Source organism: Scatophagus argus, chromosome 9, assembly GCF_020382885.2.
Source record: "Scatophagus argus isolate fScaArg1 chromosome 9, fScaArg1.pri, whole genome shotgun sequence".
Classification (NCBI taxonomy): domain Eukaryota; kingdom Metazoa; phylum Chordata; class Actinopteri; family Scatophagidae; genus Scatophagus; species Scatophagus argus.
Genome location: NC_058501.1, coordinates 16,076,789 through 16,096,926, shown reverse-complemented (window position 1 = coordinate 16,096,926; position 20,138 = coordinate 16,076,789). Strand labels below are relative to the sequence as shown.

The 20,138-nt window shown below is 43.6% G+C and overlaps 2 protein-coding genes across 4 annotated transcripts; both read right to left on the bottom strand.

The window, feature by feature from the left end:
- Nucleotides 1–53: 53 nt before the first annotated feature.
- Nucleotides 54–13,357, bottom strand: pklr (pyruvate kinase L/R). 3 transcript variants are annotated; one of them, XM_046400740.1, is made up of 12 exons: nt 13,246–13,357; nt 8,576–8,740; nt 7,401–7,492; nt 7,182–7,313; nt 5,772–5,958; nt 4,818–5,091; nt 4,075–4,225; nt 3,090–3,242; nt 2,827–2,993; nt 1,250–1,316; nt 522–636; nt 54–407 (listed from the first exon to the last, which is right to left on the bottom strand). In XM_046400740.1, exons 1-12 carry the CDS (start codon nt 13,340–13,342, stop codon nt 301–303), a joined length of 1,707 nt encoding a protein of 568 aa, XP_046256696.1. In that variant the 5' UTR covers nt 13,343–13,357; the 3' UTR covers nt 54–300. The 3 variants fall into 3 exon arrangements, with proteins under 3 accessions (XP_046256696.1, XP_046256697.1, XP_046256698.1); XM_046400741.1 differs by lacking the exon at nt 13,246–13,357 and adding an exon at nt 11,642–11,834; XM_046400742.1 differs by lacking the exons at nt 8,576–8,740; nt 13,246–13,357 and adding an exon at nt 7,733–7,871.
- A 42-nt stretch (nt 13,358–13,399) lies between these two features.
- On the bottom strand, nt 13,400–20,108 carry LOC124065384 (cytochrome P450 11B, mitochondrial). The gene is made up of 9 exons (XM_046400743.1): nt 19,552–20,108; nt 19,145–19,300; nt 17,731–17,945; nt 16,480–16,683; nt 16,210–16,403; nt 15,660–15,826; nt 14,746–14,824; nt 14,436–14,648; nt 13,400–13,726 (listed from the first exon to the last, which is right to left on the bottom strand). The coding sequence occupies exons 1-9, from the start codon at nt 19,908–19,910 to the stop codon at nt 13,616–13,618; spliced, it is 1,698 nt and encodes a 565-aa protein (XP_046256699.1). The 5' UTR covers nt 19,911–20,108; the 3' UTR covers nt 13,400–13,615.
- Between the last annotated feature and the right edge of the window lie 30 nt (nt 20,109–20,138).

Genomic DNA, 20,138 nt, shown 5'->3' with positions numbered 1-20,138 from the left:
CAGTATTACTCCCATAAATAAGTGAGATGAAATGAAGAGGCTGGACCGCTCAATTAGTGAAGCTTACAGCTAATGTTTCAAGTTTTATTTGGAGGGAGTCATCGCTTTCAAGACATGTCAAAAACATTTCCTTTCCGTAACCTTGAGTTTCAATGATAATGATGTTAAAATGCTTTTGATAATCTGTTAGGGACGGTGTTTATAAATTTTGTTTAAGGATGTAGGATCTGCCTTAAAGAGGCTTTTACACTGGTAGGTCATGTGTGCCAGGCAGACTGAGAGTCGAGTAAGATCTGGTTGTTATGGGACACTGACTGCCCTCATGATGTTAGTGTGACCAGACCCTGGGATCCAGCCTGTCACTACAATCACCATGTCGCCTGATTTGAAGAATCCTCTTGCTTTCCCTGAGAGGGTGGACAGAGAGACACACAGGAGGATGTGTGAGCAAGACAGCATCATAACATACAAATAAGCAGACTAATGGTGACATACAAAAAGACGCACAAACACACACTGACCTATGTCCATGCCAAAGTTGACCCTGTTGTCAACATCATCAGCCCAGACAGGAGCAGGCAGGGGATGAAAGAGGACAGGAAATACTCCTCTTAACAGCTGAGACTGACGGGCCACCTGAGGGAGTCGACACAGATGTGAAGTGAAGGTTCAGCAGTGATTTCAGTAAATCCTTCACTCAGTCTTTGTCAAATAACTATACTAAGTGTTTTTAACACTTTAGGACATACACTCCTGCAGAGAAGAACTTGTCACTCAGAGTTTCTCCTGTATAAATACAGGTTTTCAGAACTTATTGTTGTTATCAGACCACAAGGCCCCCCCCCACCATGCAAACAGCCATCCCAACCTTCATATGGAGAGAGTTCTTACGTGGATTAACTATGAAATGTAAAATTAGTAATTGGTCATAGGTAATCTTTATCTACTTTAAAACTGTGAAGCACATTTTGTATTATTACCACTGGTTTTAAAATCTCTTACCCTGATCAAAGAGCCCCGCAGAAAGCGCCACAAAACAGAAATACCCTCCAATAAAATACCACTCACAAATACACTCAGTGATGCCAATCTGACATCTTTAGCACTGCCACTATTTCCGAGAACAGACAGCGAGAGCAAACACTGACCGTATCGCACATCGTTCAGTTTTGGGAAGTGTGAGTCATCAACAATTAAATGGCAGTTGAGGCAAGAAAAATGCATAGCTGGTTCACAGAGACAGACTGACCTGAGGACTTCTGGTGACGGCAATGATAGGACAGCGAGGCCGGTACCTGGACAGGAGATGTGCTGCCCTGGAGAAACAACAAAGAAAGGATAGGATAGTGTGAACAAGGGAAAATATTTTAAAGATGTTGGCACAAGCTTTCCATGTGCAGGTAGATGTCAAATTAAAAGAAAGAAAACAAACAATATAAACTGTCTCCAAGTGTCGATCCAGCGATAGTGTTCCACATTGTGTCTGAACGCTATGTACTGTTCTTCTGAAAGATATTCCCTCATTTACCGTAGGATTGATGGTCGCAGTTCCCATAAACCTAAATGCAGATGTCTTTGGCTGAAGCTTCTGCCATCTGAATAATGAAATAATGAAACTTTTTGGCCTTGTTGACGGCTCTTGAGGTTGCATCGTCATTCGGTGGTTCACCACGTTCATCTAAACAACTGGATTCCCATTACATTTCCTCTGTCTTTTCCTGTTGTGCCACCATGAGGCTGACTTTAATCGTTTAGAGTAAAACGTCTCACCATCTGTTGTATTGCTGTGAAATTTGGTAATTTTTCCTTTTTGAGTTTATAATTAGCAAGATGTTCACACGGTAAACATTATACCCGCTGAACATAAGAATGCTCGTTTTGTGATTGTGTAAGCGTCTTAGCATACCTTCATTAGCATTTAGCACAAAGCAGTGCTGTGGCTGAGAACAGCAACAACAACAAGCTGATAGCATCTTGTTTCTTCACAATCCAAAAGCCCACAAGCCTTTGTATCTACGTAGAAATGGGTCTATGTACGTCTGTGTGCAGAGTAATCTGCAATCTTTGCTTGACAGCAAGCATTCAGAACACACAGAAATACACAAAAACATAAGGGGTACACAATAAATATTATTGTCAACATAAGATTCTGCCCTAAGGACCCTAAAGACACAGAAAGCAGAGAACAGCAGCGCGATATTGAATCTTTGCTCTGGGATTTAAAAACAAAAATCTGCTCCAATCTTTTAAGAGCTTAAGAGCGTGTGTGTCTGTCCAGGAAGAAGAGAAACTCATGAAAACTGAGAATGATGTTTGTTCAGGCTGCTTTTGGTATGACTCAGCGCTTCAAGTCTTGTGTCCAATGTCACTGTTTAGTGGTAATGCAGGAAGTGGTGACTTTCATGTGGGGAAACTTGAGTTTCCGTCCTGTTGAAGAGCTTCAATTCATGTTCACCTTTTGACTGACAGTAATCGCAATCTTTCTGTAACCTTAAAGGAGTAGTTACACATTTTTTTTTCACACTCCAACACTCTCATGTATGATAATAAATAATGAAGTGACAGCCAGTAGCGTGGCTTAGCACAAAGAGTGGAAACAAGTGGAAACAGCTAGCCCAGCTTTGTCTGAAGGTCACTTTCACACTTTGGTTTTTGTCATGAATTACACAAACGAGATACAATATGTTAATTAGGGAATTTTAGAGGTCCTGCTAGGTGGACAACCTTTGCACGGAGGCTAGTTGTTTCCCCCTGTTTCCAGTCTTTGTAAGTCTTTCTTGCCCAACTCCCAGCAAAAAAGCAAATAAGAAAATTTGCTATGTTCACCTGCCACTGGTGGTGAGGACTATGATGGCCCCAGCACAGCATTTGAAGGAGGACTCTACAGCTCCGATGGCCGTGACCTCTGTGGGGTCACAGGACAGGGGAGTGAGGCGCCGCAACTCCTCAAACAGCTGCTGGTGGAAAATGGCCGCCTCTGCCTCCCTGCAGATCTGACAGCAACAGGGGAGTGAGGGTCAGGGAGAGGGGTTATCAGAGGGAAGTCAGACATAATAGAATGAACATCACGCATACACAGAAACACACACCGAGTGCATCATTGCGACTGCCTCCACAGGAAACAGTCCCTTGGCGGTCTCCCCGGATAACATTACACAGTCAGCTCCATCCAGCACAGCGTTGGCGACGTCACTGCCCTCTGCTCTGGTTGGCCGTGTGTGGGACACCATGCTCTCCAGCATCTAAACACACACAAGTGCAAACAAAATGCATTAGCGCACATCACATTGGTGTCATACCACAACACCCTAAGTGTCTTATGCCTCCCCGGACGCTGGAAATCGATTAATCCATCAAAAATTAGGCATTTTGTATGTCAGTATTGTCCTAGATGAGAAAGTAATGTACAGCACACAGGCTTCAGGGAGACAGTGAGGAGAGGAGCTAATGGCTTTGTGGATGGATGGACAGTAGTAGATGAAGAAATGAGCGATCACTTAGACTGAGGCAGGCGAGTATGACTTTGAGACATCATTATTTGAGTGCCGGAGACTCAGTATTATGAGTCAATAAGCATGGCAGACAGTTGGAAAATGAGATAGCTTGCAGCGTTGCCTCAGAGACTGCATTTTTTGTAGTAGCTAAGAAGATGCTGCTAACACTGATTAGTATACATGTGTGGGTGTTGTTTGTGGGCTCGGGTCTGGAGTGGCAAACCTGCTATAACGCTGTCACTCCAAGTCAGGAGCTGTAGCATAAACAAGATACAGCACAGTGACTCAACATGGCTGCAGGAGTGTGTCTGCATGTGTGTGTTCTTGCAGTGGGAGAGGGGTGTGAAAGAGAGGAAGTGTGTGTATCTTTGAGGATGTGTTTGTACATTATGTAGGAGTGTACGGTTATGTTAGTTTTTAATGTTAGTTTACTTGGACTCATTTGACATTTAGTTGGGTAACGCTGTATATAACGCGCTGTTCAGAGTGTAAATCTATGTATTTTTTTTATTATATCTGCATCTTCATTCTGTGTGTGTGTGTGTGTGTGTGTGTGTTTGTGCATGTGCTCATCCCTGACCTGTGTGGCGCAGATGACGGGCTTGCCGGCAGAGTTACAGCGTCCAATCATCATCTTTTGGGCGATGAAGACTTTCTCTGCCGGGATCTCGATCCCCAGATCGCCCCTGGCAACCATAACACCGTCGCTCTCGGCCAGGATTTCCTCAAAACTGACAGAGAGATTAGGGGAGGGGATGAGGAAGGATTCAGATTTCGGTTATTAAAAAAAGGGAGTTGGGAAAGAGCACAAAAGGAGGAATGAGCAGGTATGACGACACAGAGGCAGAGAGGACCAAAACTGTGCCGCATGCTTCTGTGCATCACCCAGGCAGGTTTTGAGCTGCAAAAACAAGATTTGGCTCACTGCTTCTCGATCTTGAAAACATACTGAATCATGTATCGTGCTGCGATCTAAATCCTGCATCATCTGGATGAAATCCAAATGCATATGGATTAAAGCCATTGTTAAACATTGTCAGTAGCCAGTTAGCAGTAGGAGACAGCCAGAGATAAGTAATGCAGATGAGAGAGCTGTGACATAAATTGTGTCAGATATATTAAGTGGCAGCTATAACTCACACAGACAGCCACACAGATTGCTTATCATAGACGTGTAAAATCCAGAACTGACATGTGTCTGTCCATCACTGACAGCCAGCTGTCACAGGCTCATTATGACATTCTCACTGCCCCCAGCTACGTTATATCACTCAAAATAACTGCACCTTAATGGTTTTATTTATAGTATTTTCCTTGGCTCACTTCTGCACCCCTTGCCGGCTTTCCACCTTGCTGATCACTTTGATATTTCGTCCGTGTGGCCCCAGAACTCGCCGCACATCTTTGACGTCCTGGGCGGAGCGGATGAAGCTGGCGAACACAATGTCTACGCCCTGGGCCACCCCGAACCTCAGGTCAGCCTCGTCTTGCTCGCTGACCGCCTGCATGCCAATCAGGTCACAGCCTGGGAGATTAACACCTTTACGACTGCAGAGCGCCCCACCAGCCTCCACCACCGTATCCACCCAGTCAGGGCCTGCAGGGGAGGAGGAAGAGGAGATCAGGAGAATAAGAGGACAAACAGATTCACTTGAAAATTGAAATTGAAAATTCCAAACAATGTTTCTTTGTAAAAATTGCATCAAAGGAGTCTTAAATGTCCTTCGAAGGAGAAAACATTTGTTAAATTAGAAGAAACATTTTGTCTTGCAGGAGAAAATGCAGATTGCTTGGAATAACAAAGATCTAAACTAAAATGGATACATGTACTATGGAAATGCCCTTAAGGATAAATTTATTGCAGGAGGGTCAGTAAGTGTATCTGGCATTCCTCAAGCTATGATGACTTCAATCCAAGGCTGTATATACTGTGTGACCCACTAATTACAGAGGCCTGCAGAGTCTCAGATAGGATCCAGACTACATTACTGGGGAAGCAGATTTTGTTAAGGGATTGAAAAAAATGTCAGACTGAGAGCCATGGCTGATCGTTATGTGTAGTCTATTGTACATTAACGTTAAGAACTGATGTATCACAGCAAGAAATAGAACATAAGACAAGTAGGACTTTGAATTGACTATAATGAAGGCAAATAAAATGAGACGAATATAAACAATGGAAGGCTGCAATTTTAATATTTGTGTATTCAGATATGTAGGCACACAAGTATGTGGGTATGTACATTACATCACTGGTATGTTAGTCCTGTGTATTACCTGTTTCTAGTACTTTGAGTCCAATGAGGCCATCATCAATGTAGATCTTGCCTCCCTTCTTGAGGACTTTTGGCAGATTGGGATAGTCCACCCAGATAATCTTCCCGTCTGTTTTGTCTTTGTCACTCTCTGCTGTCACCACGCGGACATGGCTGCCCTTTTCCAGCTGCACCTCCTCCTCCACTTTCTATACAAACAAAAACACACAGAGTAGAAAAGTAATTCTGCCTTTCAGTAAACGCCATTATCATCAGCATATTTACAAAGCAAGGTGCAGTTGAAGAACAGCTAAAGACTCAATTAAACAAACAGTTAAAGTCACAGTGTACACACAGGCAGAAACACAAACTGCTCTGCATGTTGCTTATCATGAGCTTAAGAACCAACACCCTCAGTGTGGCACTCACAAATTTAAGAAATGTGTTAATTTGTAGCTTATTTTGTGCTATTACTCTAAATAAATAGACTCTCTCCTGTCATGTAAGACCTATAACATGGCAACCGTCCAAGTTCGAATGTTGACATCAGCAATAGGCTACGTTGATCTAACTCTCTCCGTTGGTAAGCAGGAAGCTCACGCAAAAAACAAAGATCAAATATTTGACTTTCTCATCCTGAGAGAGAATATTGCTCTGTTTGCTCTTGCAAAATCACAATCAGCATCTGAGCCGGGCTCAAAACCTGCTTGATTAAACTCGTCAGGCTGCCCGTACCCACGTGGAGCTTCAACAAGCCAGTGTTTTATGAAGAGTTCTAATAATTCACATCAGAGCCAATAAAGATGATAACATGACAGACTTGAGCTGCAGGGATATATATTGTCCTACAAAGACATCACCTGCTTTCTGAATTTTTTGGGTTTAAAAAAACAAAAAAACAAAAACAAAAACAAAAAACAACTGCTTATGTGTTCCTTATGATGTTATTTTAGAGGGTTTGTTTTGTCCCCTGCAAAAAAAAAAAAAACAAGACATAGAAGATGGAGACATTAGAATAAGCAGGTAAAAATATATAAACAACACAGGTTCACACTGTATGGCACATGCGCTGTAAGTTTATTTTACCCTCCAATTAAGCACGACACACCCAGCAGGAATCAGAGTGAAGCTCGCACGTCACACAGTGCATTTTTTAAGCCAATCAAGGCATAAAGAGGTATCCCACAGCTTGGAGATATTTGTTCAGCAAAGCAGACAGCATGTAACAAAAACACAAAGAATGACACAATAAGATTATGATGAAAAAGCAAAAGAGGACACACCAGCAGTCGTTTTTATCAAAAAGTAATTAGCAACTGGTAAAAAACAAACAAAAAAAAAAATGATGATGACAGTAAGCAGTTGCGATATTTTCTGTGTGGCTGGTTGAATAGGTTTACGCTGCTTCATATACGAGTCATAACACGTTTACCCCTTTCACTAATCCGGTGCGAATCTCAGGACCCTTTGTATCCAAGGCGATGGCGACCGGCCGATAATACAAGGGGTCAGAGGTTATCGTCTCCACCGCCTCTCGGATGTTTTTGATGGTTTCACCGTGATACTGACAGACACAAGGAAGGAGACAGTCAGAGACATGACTGAAGGAAAAACATATGTGTAGAAATACTGCAGAGTGCGCAGTACATACGTCATGTGAGCCGTGAGAGAAGTTTAGACGAGCAATATTCATTCCTGCTTTGACCATCTCTTGGAGTTTGGGAACCGATCGGGATGCAGGACCTGAAAGAAAACAGAAGAGAACGCACATTTCACATTAAAACTGAGCTTGAAGTTGCGTGACAAAAAACAGATGACAACAGCTTCTCAAACATGAAAATTTGCTGCTTCTCATCACAAAGTACAGTGTTGCAGACTCAGAAAAAGTTGAACCCTGATGCAGAGTCCAAAAAGGCAGGCAGGCAGAGGTCCAAAACGATGTTCTTTTATTTTGAGGAAAAAGAAACTCAAACAGACACACACTTAATGTGGCGAGGATGAACAAAAAGCTGTGGCACAAACTTGGCGAAACAAGACAAGCTCTTCCTGACATTAACACATGGAGACTGAACAACAACCCAACAAGGAGTGACTGGGAAGACAAGGACTAAATAGACAAGATAACAAGACACAGGTGAAACACATAAGGGGAGAAGAAAGCAATCAAGATGAATCAAAGCAAAGTTACATGAAACAGACACACAAGGGACGTCACGCTTTCAAAATAAAACAGGACATAACAAAAATCTTGAACATAACACATGGAAACACAAGACACACATGAAACATGACACATGGACTCAATAAGCCAAAAGACAGAAAGCCAGAGCATGACATCTCTGTGTTTAGTAAACTGAATACTTTTGGTTTTTGGACTGTTGGTAAGAAAAATCAAAATTATGAATTCATTTTTTCGATATGTTCCTGATGTATTATCAACCAAGAAAATAACTGGCAGACGAACGATGGAAATACTGAAAATGAACCATGTTGGTCTTTTTTTTCCTGCTACTTAATCACGTTGGACACAAGCCCCTCAGTGAGCGGTGAAGAAACTTCTGCCTGTGTGAGGAATCGAGTGTGAAATCTCAAGAGTCAGCGCTCTGGAAGAACAATCTGTATTTTGTGTTTCCTTCTGATGATTGTCTCTTTGTTGTGGGCAGAAGAGGAGCAGAGGGAGGGAGAGCCACAGCCAAGAATCAGACCCTGCCAACACACCGAAGGCGACCCATCACCCACACACCGACTGCCAGTGGATGACATGCAGTTGCCAGCAAACAAACTTGAAAGTGAGACACGCTGTCTGCGACCGGTTGTCACACTCACCGATGGTGCAGACTATGCTGGTGTTGCGTGCTGTGATTGGCTCTTGGTCGATGTCCAGCAGACAGAGATGCTCCAGGAAGGTGTCAGCCATGCTGGCATCCAGCTGCTGGCGCTGGATGAAGGAGTCCGGCAGTGTCATCGCCTCTGAGTAGCGCCTGATGCGAGCTGTAGCGACAGAGAAAGTGTTGTCAGCGGGGTGAAGTTAGTCACTAACACTCTGCTGCCAACTCCACCTGTGAGTATAAATGAACTAAACACCTCATGTGAAAATAATTTCCATGTTGAATGAATGAATGGACAAGAACAACAACACTTTTAGTTCATGTTATGAGTGAAGAGCAGAGACCAAAAAATGGCAGCTTGCCACCACAGCTTTTGACTGTACAGCCACAGCTGAGGAATAAAGAGTATGTATGTATTGACCTGACATTAACCACAGCGCCGAGGGGTCATAATGATTTACATGCTGACATTTAAGATGAAAACAAAACACTGCAGTTCAGCAGATATAAAACGGCATTTGATAGAAATCAGGAAGGCTGATATTAAGGCTGTATAGAGGAAATACGAAGGGCTGGAAGGTGGCATTTGGAACAAAGGGGTCTCCACTCCAAAAACAGCTTTATGTCAGACAACAGAGAGGAAGAAAATCTTGTTTCACGTGCAGTTTAATCATATTATAGTCACTCCATACCGAGGAAGGAATTAAGTTGAACTAAGATGATCTGCATGTTCAGAAGAAACCCTCAGACAGAAAGGATCCTGATTTGGTTGCTTTGTTGTTGCTGTCCAGCGTCCGTCTGCACAGGAGCTACACATTCCTCTCAATTCTGAAAACCACTCTGCCAACAAATAACAAATGAATGGATGAGAGTGTAAAAAAAAAAACCCCAGAGATCTACTATGAAAAATCTGGAGGTATTGTCTGTCTCTTTGGCTGCTAAACGCTCCTCTGTTCACCTTCTCGACACTAAATGAAGCCTGCCGTTTATTTCTCATATCATCCTGTCATTCACACCTCTCACTCATAATTTCCTGCTGTCATTGTCTGGGGCTGTCAATTGAGATATCAGCTGTTCTCATAAGCTGGTCACATCAGTCTAATAGCCCCACAACACCTGCACTGTTACCTCATCATCTTGCTGCTGATTGTCCTCCTACCTTCAGCACATCCATGCTGCTGTTATGCCCCCCAGTCTTCACAGTTTCATCATTTCATCAGCCTCATCAGTTTCAGCAGCCATCGTCCACAGTGAGAGACTCAGGGCAGATGCTCCTCAATCATAAAATCTCCCTGTAGAGTCCAAGTGCCAGACCTTCTAACAAGACTTAATTATCATGTCATCTGCTGTAATAAACAATTATCTTTACTTCATTCACTCGTCTCTCCTGATTGAACTTTGTCTCTCTGCTGTTCAGCGCTCGACAGGTGCTGGAAAGTCTGTTAATGAGAGCTTTTCCACTGAAAATAGCTGCCTGCCGTTATTGGAAATGCAGCAACGAGAGCAGTGAGGGTGAAACCTGAAGACATTAAACATTAAAGCTGCAGGTTGTAAAACTGAAACAATGAGGTGGGAGATGCTACAAAGCTGCACAGAGCAGTAGGAAACTGGTCATATGATATTTATCTACAGCTCAGAGTCATTTGAGTCATTATCACTATAAAAAATATCGATTAGTGCAGCTTTAAAATAAAATTGCTCAGTTATGTATTTTATTACTTTGGTCTATTAATAAGTCATCTTGAAATCTTAAACCTACTAGTCAAACGAGGACCAGTACTTAATGTCCCTTCAACAACCTTTCTCAGTGATTCCACCAGTGTAAAAACCAGGAAACCAGGAGTAGCCTGTAGTCCACCTGGCTGAAGCCTTTGGGTCGGTACAACGGCATCCATTTTAAAGGATGTTATAGTCAGTCAAGCCACCACAGGGGGGAGGAGAGAGTAAAGACCAGAGAGGAGGAGGAAGAGGAGAGAGCCCGACAGACAAGGTCGCAGCTGACGGCACAACAGGAGTGAAGAGGTGAGGATGAAGCTGAAAGACAGAGAGAGAGAGAGAGAGAGAGAGAGAGACAGAGAGAGAGAAGGAAGGGATCTGAGAAGGAAGACCTCTACAGGTCTAGAAAACAACAACAAAAAAAGAAAAACTCAAATATTTGAGGTTTTTTTTTTTTGCAGTACCTGTTAAGACCTTGTCAAGTTTTTTTTATCGTGTTTAATTAAATCAAACTGATGAATGGACATGCAGAAACAGAAAAGTCTGCAGAGGAAACTCCCTGATGCACTGGAGGTTTTGCAGGATAATGTGAATGGACACAGCTCATCTATCCTGTGGATTCGGTGGCTGTCAGTGTTTTCTCTTTCTCTCTGTGTCTTTTTGTCTCTCCGTCTCTCTCTCTCTCCGTCTCTCTCTCTCTTCACTTCCCTGTGACCCAGTTCTGCCGCACTGCTGCACACATCATTACGTGTCCCACTGAGATCCTCCTCTGACACTTCCCAGAGTGTACACATGGAAACACACACGCACACACGCACACACACATATGTAGATGCAGGTACCTGTTACAGGAAGGCTGACTATAAATAGTCACTTGATCAAAGACAGTTGCAAAATAGCAGTCAATGCCCAGCTTTTATGACTGATAAGAAAGGTGAACGAGGCTTATGGGGAGGCCACATTGTACCAGGAATCACTTGTTTGCAGAGGGTCGCGTTCCTGCATGCAACACAGGGCAGCATGCGTGTGTGTGTGTGATCGATCCTTTGACCAACTGCAACTGTGCACTTCAGTTCAAATGCGTCTTTAAACGGTGAGGTGGTGCACCGCAGTGAGCAATGAGTTAAAATGGGACTGAGTGATGTAATCAGTCACAGATATTGGAAAGGGTTAAATTATTAGCCACCGGGCCAAGATAAAACACACAAAGCTCTTTTGTCCTTGCTGCTCAGTTTAAAAATTAGTCCAGGCAAACACGTCGGTCATCTTTGGATTTTGCCAAAACTGTACAATAATGTATAAACTTGTTATAACTCTAAACCCTCAGTACAGAAGAAAATCCACTTACCCATTTTGCCAAAACCATCCATTTTATTTGAGAAATATCCACTGCACAGTTCCTCCTCTCCTACTGATTTATGTTAGTTAGTGTTTCTTAATTCAGTAATGTTTCTAAATGTTCTCCTTTCGCCTCTCTTCTCGTCTGTGCTCAGGTCACGCACATGTCATTCTCTCGTTCTTGTGTCACCTGAACAAGCCTAGTTCAGTATCTCTCCTTCATTTTCACTCTCTGACCCCTCGGCTGCCCCCTCAACTCTCCTCCCACTCACTCCATTTGGAGTGAATCCACTGCTTGCAAAAGAGGGATGATTTTGGATGAATTACTGTATGTGACTCAGCTTGACTGGGCATGACTGGGGCTAAAAATGGAAAAAAAAAAACAAAAAACAAAAAAAAAACCATGTGTCAATAGTCCAGCCATGGCATTAAACTATCTGCATCACCACAGATTATGTAAGCACACACTATTAACCCCAAACCCGACACAGTGTCTTTGCAGTACTTTCTACTTGATTGTACATTTTGTGAATTGCATTCATTCACAGCCTTACTGCTTTAACAAATCAATTCATTGTTTACTAATACTTTACAAATAACTTTAAAGCCTTAAGAAGAGCAACGTCTGGGTTGCCAGATTGTGTAAACAATAAAAAACAAAATGTCTAAAAAATGTTCAGTAAGAAATTCTTATTAGAACAATTTAGGTCAGCAGCTATAAATGTTAATAAGTTATTAATAAGCTAATTTGGGTCGAGATGGCCTGCATCTCCTCCAGAAGGTCAGAGGTCAAACAGTCCATTGCAGGAATTAATTAATGGATTGTAACTGATCTGTAAAGTAGTGGTAAATGAATTACCAACTTTAAAGCTTTTGGGTACAATTTATTACCGCTTTTAAAAGGGTAAAAGTGAAATGTATCATCAGAAGGAGTTGTAGTGCAGAGTTTAGTGCAGAGTTCGGCTGATGTTTCTTCACGTCACGGAGTTTCTGAACCTTTGATAACGTTTCTATCATGTTGCTGTTTTATTTCCCCACATAAACCGCCGCCCTCAGTGTCACAGCACTGTGGACTGATAACTGCTGATATTTCACAAGTGTGAGACTTTGACAAAGGAGGTGATGTGTCTTCAATGGCACAGTTACTCACATACTCCGAGTTTCTTATCTACAGAGAGAGTGCATGGGGCTCAGGCTGGCAGAGGGTGTAAATCTTTAGCCAAAGGACAAACAGACCTTTGCTCCAGAGCTGATGAGACCCTCTCATCTGTCCAGCACACCTTGTATGATATAATAGCGTTTTTACGCATGGAGACCAAAGTGCAAAAAAAATATGCAACTTAACATGCAACTTACAGTCGGCAAGAAGCAAGAGTAATAGCCCGCTGATAAATTGAAAAAAAGAAAAAGGAAAGAAAAAGAAAAAAGTTGACGACTGGCGGAGCGACAGTATCAACAGCAGGGGAGGTTTTCGGCAGAAAAACAATCAAAAACAGAGTTACAGAAACAGAAAGGGGTTGTTGGTGCGCTGCACGCCCTCCTCACACATCACACACACACAGCATGAAGCACGGCTGTAAAGTTTAGAAAGGTTTAGAAAATGTAACGACCAACCTGCTGGATGTACGAACCAGGCCAAGGCTGAACGGTGGGCAGGGACAAGCGCGACAAATGCTTGTAAGGTACGGGTTGGTGCGCGTTTTAGCGCCATCTAGTGGACGGCAACTTTAGTGCTTTTGCAAGATTCGTCACAATGAAGACGAAAGGAGAAGGGAATGATACTTTTATTAATCTGCATTATGAATTCTTGGCTTGGAAAGCAAAACGTGGGAGGCTACAGAAAGAAAGCCAAGTACAGAAGCTTAAATAAGAAGTAAATGTGGAGGTTATGTTTGGGAGATTAACACAGTGCTGAATGGTGTGATTAAACATGTGAAATGTTGACAGCACCGTTCTCTTCTGTGTGTATGTGTGTGTGTGTGTGTCAGAGTTTGCTGAAAGTGATCCTTGGCGGAGTCTCGGGCTGGAGGATGAGGGTGTACGTGGTTTTGATGTCCTCTGAGGACGACACACTGAGATGGAAGCTCAGCAGGATCTTGACAGAGCGGGAGGAGAAAGAGAGGCGGGGGGGGGGGGGGGGGGGGGGGGGGAGGTGATGGAGGCGTGAAGACAGAGTGGAAGAGAAGGAGGAGAACAAATGTTAGGAGGCATCACCGTTATGTTAGATTCAGCAGCAGTGGTGGAAATTAGCACTATATTAGATGTAGATTCACTCAAGTGTTGACCTACGTACAATGTGGGGTCTTTGGAGAGTGTTTCCATTGTACAATACTTTATGCTTCCATTCCAGTATAATTCAGAGGCTAATATTATAGGCCACTACATTTATTGACAGTTGGACAGTTTTTTTTACATTAAAAACATACAACAGTGGTTCCTTTCTGTCTTGTGTACATTTTACAGTTAAGCAGAGCATAGCTGGGGACAAACCTCAGATGTCCCTGATATATTAGCATTGCCGTCTCCCTTTAATATATCTTTTCCACCAAATTGGCTCAGGTTAACTACATAACTGTATATATAGTAGAAAGTATTTTTAATACCAGAAAATGTATCCAGTAATAATATTTTTTTCTGTACTCTTACATCATCTTAAACTTGTCAGATCTTCTGTCTGTCTTTGCCTCCTTATCATTCAACAACAGAAATATTGCATCACATCCTCTCGCTCTGACTCACATCCTCATCACATCCTCTGCTCTTTCCACATCCTCATCACACCTCTCCCGTCTGCTCTCACTCACATGCATTAGAAGGAGCTGCATCTCGTTCTCGGCGATCCTCCTGCCGACACACTGCCTCGCCCCGAACCCAAACGCCAGGGAGCGAAACCCCGCTCCCTCTCCTTTTTGGCCTTCCTCCCTGCTGCTGACCCACCGGCTGGGGTCAAAGTGCTGTGGGTCCTCAAACACCTCTGCGCTCCTTCCCAGGGGGTAAATGCAGGCCTGGACCATCGTCTGAGTGGAGAGTTGATGTCAGTCAAACACAATGAAGGCGGCGGCAGCGCTGATTGTACCTGGATGTGTTTCCGTGCAGATACGAGAACAGACTCACCCCAGCAGGTACGTGGTAATTCTGAAGAACAATATCTTTGATCGGATACCTTTGCACTGTGATTCCCACAGGATACAACCTGACACGACCCAAAACAACACACACACACACGCACAGATATAAGGATATGCAGCTTGACATCAGACTCACTCTCGACACACAGTCGGGATTAGTTGTAATCAATTCTCATTTCGGGTATTTGCGGGACTGCATCTATTGATGAAAACAGTTGTGATGGAAACAGACTCTTGGACAGCTGCTCTCACGCTCACAGCATGATTTTCTCTCACAAGGCTTTATTGATCTGAAGGAGGACTATGTTTTTCCTCCTCTCACATCAATCGCCTCAGCTGGGGTGTGTTTTCATGGCACAAAGGATGACTTTGCTTCAGGTTAAAGCGAAGTTAAAGAAAGTCGTGAGGGAAATGTCTGTCTGTTGAGCTCAGTAGTTTGTTATGATTCCTTTCATAGCTCCTTTAAAACTTCTTTGTTTGGACAAGACTTAGGTAACTTAACCACTTCCGAGTTCACATATCACATATATAATGATCAAACACCCTCCACTGACGAAGGCCAAGGGATATGGTTGGTTGGCTATTTCCAAGGTCAAGAATTAACTTTTATGCTTAACATTTGAACAGACACTGATGAGCGGACCTAAAAGCGTGAAGGAAAATATATTGAGTGTACATGTCAGCAATACAGCTGAGGAAACTCCATCCACTGATGATGCAGAACAAAGCTCAAAGCTCAAAGAACAATTCACTCAGTGGGTATACACACACACACAGTGGGAACTAAACAATAAGCCAATAAGCCCGCATGTTTCAGCGCTTATCTCCTTATAATGAATATTAGGTTTGCCAGGACACACACACACGCACACAGGTGGAAGGTTCTTGAGTATTATCTACCTGAGAATCTCCTTGATTGTGCCTTTCAGTAGTGGCGCCCCCTGCAGGGCATTCTGAGGGTCACCAGCAGCCTGAGCCCATGACGCTCTAGCCTGCTGCCTCACCTTCTCCTGCACCTCAGGGTTACGGCCCAGCTCAAAGAGAGCAAACTGCAGGGGCACCGCTGTCTGCAGAGAGGATGGGATGAGAGGTGACACGGCGTCAGTTAGGATGAGGTGTACAAATACGATGTGAACAAAACACACACACACACACACACAGAGTTGTGTTTCCTTCACTTTTGGGGACATCACACAGACATACATTAATTTCCTGTAGGATTAACTACCACCTGACCAAACAATAAACATTACTTGCCTAATCCAAACCCTTAATCTTAACCAAACCCTAACCTCAACCTAACCTTAAAGCAAATCTTCATGCTAATATTTAATGATTCATATTGAGGAGACTTGCATTTTATCCCCATAAGTAAGGCTGGTCCTCACAATGTGACTGTGTCGACAGATGTGTGTCTCCACAACTAGTCCACACACACACACACACACACCGTGTCAACCCCTCCAGCCATCAGTTCAGTGATGTTGGCTTTGATGAGGTCCAAAGATAGCTGCCCTTTCTCCATGAGTTGGCCCAGGACCCCAGTGTAGCGGCCTCCAGCTGCTCCAGCTGCTCCAGCCTCAGACCCTCGAACCTGGGAGGATGATGACAGTCGCTGCAACCCTCTCTGGATCCTCTCCTCCGCTGGAAGAAGACCAGGACAGGGTGACAGGTAAGATGGGAGTAGAGCAGTTGAATACGGACTTGTAGCTCTTCTTACCGTGGCTGAAGATGTGGTCCCATGCACTGGCATGCTGGGTCCACACAGGAGCACCAATGCGGAGCAGCAGGCGAGGGGGCAGGTAGAGGAGAGGAGGGGTGGTTGCCAGCATTCGCTCCACAGCCCAGATGAACTTCTGGGACTCCAGAGAGGGAGATGAGGAGAAGAGGCCAATACGCTCACCATAGATCACATGGCAACTGGCTACAAGGTGAGGAAAGGTGACAGGGTGAGGATGGGAGACAACTCAGGTTTCAAGGGGAGAGAAATAAAAAAAACACAAGAAAATGTTTTAAATTAATAAATACTTTAGTAAATAATGAACTTTGTGTTGGCAGTTATTCAATCTGGCCTTGATCTACTTCCTTGACTCATATTTTCATGGTTTAAATTTAAGCTCTGAAGGATTGTCAAAAAAAAAAATCCAAGCCAAAAAAAGTTTTTTGTTACAGAACATTAAAAAAAGAAGTTTCTCTCTGTGATAGCAAGAGCAATATTCTGCCTCACCTCCACCATCCATCGCCTATCAGACCTGCTAGAGCTTCCTGCCCTAGCAGAGAGAGAGACAGTGCAAGATATATATATATATATATATATCTTGCACTATCTCTCTCTCTCTCTCACACACACACAGAGATGCATACAAGTGAGTCACCCAAGCATTCACACTTGTGACTGTGGCACATTGCAGATAGGCATATGAAAGGAGCAGACCTTGGAAAAGAATTCTGCAGCTTTGATCGCCTTTGTTGGTGTTTCTATTTTTAAGAGTGTGTGTTCTCCTCGACCTCCTACATCTGTAATATGTTAGTGTCAGATACTCCTCGGGTTAAAATGGGAATTGGTTTATATAATATTTCAAACTGAAAACAGGAGAGATCAGAAGCAGGGGGAAAGTTTTGTTTGTTTGTTCAAGATGGTGTTCCTGCAGCTTGAATTATTCCTCTGACGTGAGACGCTGTCACAGCCTACGTCAGTGTTTGTGACTCAACCCAAGGAGCTGATTGTGAGGGTGAATGAAAACCCATCAAAAGAGGGAGGTGACATTAATCCAATCCCTCCCCTCCCACAGCACTTCAAGGTTGATCGTTTCTGGGTGAAAAGGAATCATGACAGTTAAGAGATAGGAAGCCTCATTCTTTTACATGTCCCCTCTCAGGATTTTGTGGCCTCGTTGTAAATAACATAGGAATACATACATACTTTAACTGTGAAGCCACACATAAATCACTGGGGATGATGATCTCAGACCTTCCAGTGCAAACCGGAAGAGATCAGGACTGGGATCCACGGTCAGGCTGCGTTTGCCCTCCTCGCCTCTTCCCTCCTTCTCCACTCTGGCCCTCAGCATTCGACAGAAATCCCTCGCCACCTCATCGAGCAGGGGAAGAAAGCGCTTTACGGCCGCGCTCATCATCACCTCCTTGTTGAGCAGTAGACGGTCAGCTCGCCATTCCTCACCGTTCCTGCAGAGAGGTGATTTGGAGTGAGGCATTAAAGGCGACCCGTTTCAGTTCTCCTCAGTCAATGTGAACCGGCTGGCAGAGGTGTTGTGTCAAACTCTGCATCCTCGTCACTTTGTGTTTCCTACTGCCTTCGCACAAAGAAGCAAAATGACTACAAACAATGCAACTACATTGCTTGTAGTCATTTTGCATCCTTGTGTGGTTGTTTTGTATTTCTTTAATGTAGTTTCACTTTTGTTTTGCTTAAGTTTGTAATTGTTTTGTGTCCCTCTTTGGCCCTTCTGCAGCTGTTTTGCATCTCTTTGTAGTCTTGCAGTTTGAAAGATGCATCACTTTGTAGTCATCTTGCATCTCTCTGTGGTATTTATGTGCCTCTATGGTTGTTTTGTATATCATTCACAAAGAATTTGCAGAGGAAGCCCTTTTTATTGTTAAATGTTTTCATTCCTCCAAGTTTACACATAAAAGCCAGTTTACTCATCGCGATAGTTAGCCTGTGTTGTTGTTCTGACTTCTGCAGTTCTGGAAATCTTACTCAAGTCTGACCACAATCTGTAATTTTATAGCAGAAACCCTGCATTACAAAAAGAGGACATGTTGTTTGGAAGATATGGGCATTTGCCAAGCGAATTTATCTTTGAATTAAGACCAAAAAAAATATTTTTTAAAGCTTGATCTGTATTAGGGACTAAAAGTTAGTTTATCTTTCTGCCTCTGCTGCTCTGATTTCTACTGCTCTTTTTTAAAATGTCCTCTCGCCAAGGTGTCATGTGAGTCTCTCAACTTTAAGTGTGATACAAAAAGCACTTGAGTATCCTCAGCATAGGCTGCACCAGTTTTTAATGGAATTTTTCTATAAACGAGAACCATTAGAATAAATTGATGTTGCAATCACATGAATATTATACATATAAGAGCTTTAAAAAGCTACAACTCATGATGGCAATGCTCACTCACACTCACACCCACACACACACACACAAACACACTGTTCCCATTATTTAGGATTACACTGTATTGACTTAAATTCTTAATCTTAATCACTATATGGCAAAACCTGACCATGAATTAAGTCTTAACCCCAAAACTGAATAATTAAACATAGCAGAAACTTGAATTTTGTGGCCAAAGTCTACAAAGGGTACAAGATGAGTAATACACAACATGTATATGCATATATGCATAGGTGTGGTACTGACTTGAGGAAGATCCCTTTGCTGTGCTGGCGCGTCTCTCTGTGTGTTGCCCACGGCTGCAGGGTCATCCGTCGGGGATGCAGGCCCTCTGAGCGAAACAGCTCGCCAATGTCAGACGGCAGCATAATGTTCACACTGCTTTGGGTGCCCACATACTCCCTTCACACAAACACACACACACACACACACACAGAGAGAGAGAGAGAGAGAGAGAGAGAGAAATGCTGTAATGTAAACTTAACTGCACTGCTGCTACCTGAACGCAGTGGAAAATCTCGATGATCAACACTTCAGTTCCTCATTCTAGTGTCAATGCTACATGCTGATCAACTGCTGCCAGCAGGAACTTTAGCTGCTCTCAAAACTTTCTGAAACATTTAGGCTTGTGACATCATCCCTCTATCTGCTACCTGTAGATGGGGCCGAGGGTGTTGAACGTCCTCTCCATGTGCATGTGGAGCTGCCGGAAACGATCTTCTCTCCAGAATTTCACCAAGTTGACCCAGCCATTCTTCCCTGTGTGAGGGATCTCCTCAAAGCTCCTCACCCGTCCATCCACACCCTTCCTTCTGACTCCCGCGCTCTCAGCTCCTTTCCTCCCTTCTAACTTTCCCTCTGCCACAGTCTCTGCTGCAGTCATGCAAAGGGCCCTTTGCGGTGCGACACCACAAAGGGCCCTTTGCGGTGCGACGCCACAAAGTAAATGTCTGGAGCCACAGGCGCCCTGCGCTCTGATGCACCCCGTCACTTGGATGTACATGCTCCTCATGATCTGGTGGTCTCATTCAGAGTTGCGACACCCTTCGCCGTGGTCTCTGCAGGGCTGGTTATTTCCCTCCTCCATCCCCAGCTTCATATCCTTGAGTAAGCTCTAGCGCTCTGATGAACTGATAGCAAATGTTGATTTATGGATGTGAAGACCAGAGTTCAAGAGAATCACAACAGAGTCCAAATGTCAGGCTGATGTAAAACACACACACCACGGAAAGGCCAGAAA

Coding starts and splice junctions, on each gene's coding strand:
- LOC124065384 (XM_046400743.1), bottom strand. CDS start 19,910: ATGAGGAGCATGTACATCCAAGTGACGGGGTGCATCAGAGCGCAGGGC. Junction 15,827..16,209: donor TGGCTGGAGGGGTTGACACG/GTGTGTGTGTGT, acceptor TCCTCTCTGCAG/ACAGCGGTGCCCCTGCAGTT. Junction 14,825..15,659: donor ACAATCAAGGAGATTCTCAG/GTAGATAATACT, acceptor GGGTCGTGTCAG/GTTGTATCCTGTGGGAATCA.
- pklr (XM_046400740.1), bottom strand. CDS start 13,342: ATGGCGCTAAAACGCGCACCAACCCGTACCTTACAAGCATTTGTCGCG. Junction 4,226..4,817: donor AGCCGGCAAGGGGTGCAGAA/GTGAGCCAAGGA, acceptor TCTCTCTGTCAG/TTTTGAGGAAATCCTGGCCG. Junction 1,317..2,826: donor GTCCTCACCACCAGTGGCAG/GTGAACATAGCA, acceptor TTGTTTCTCCAG/GGCAGCACATCTCCTGTCCA.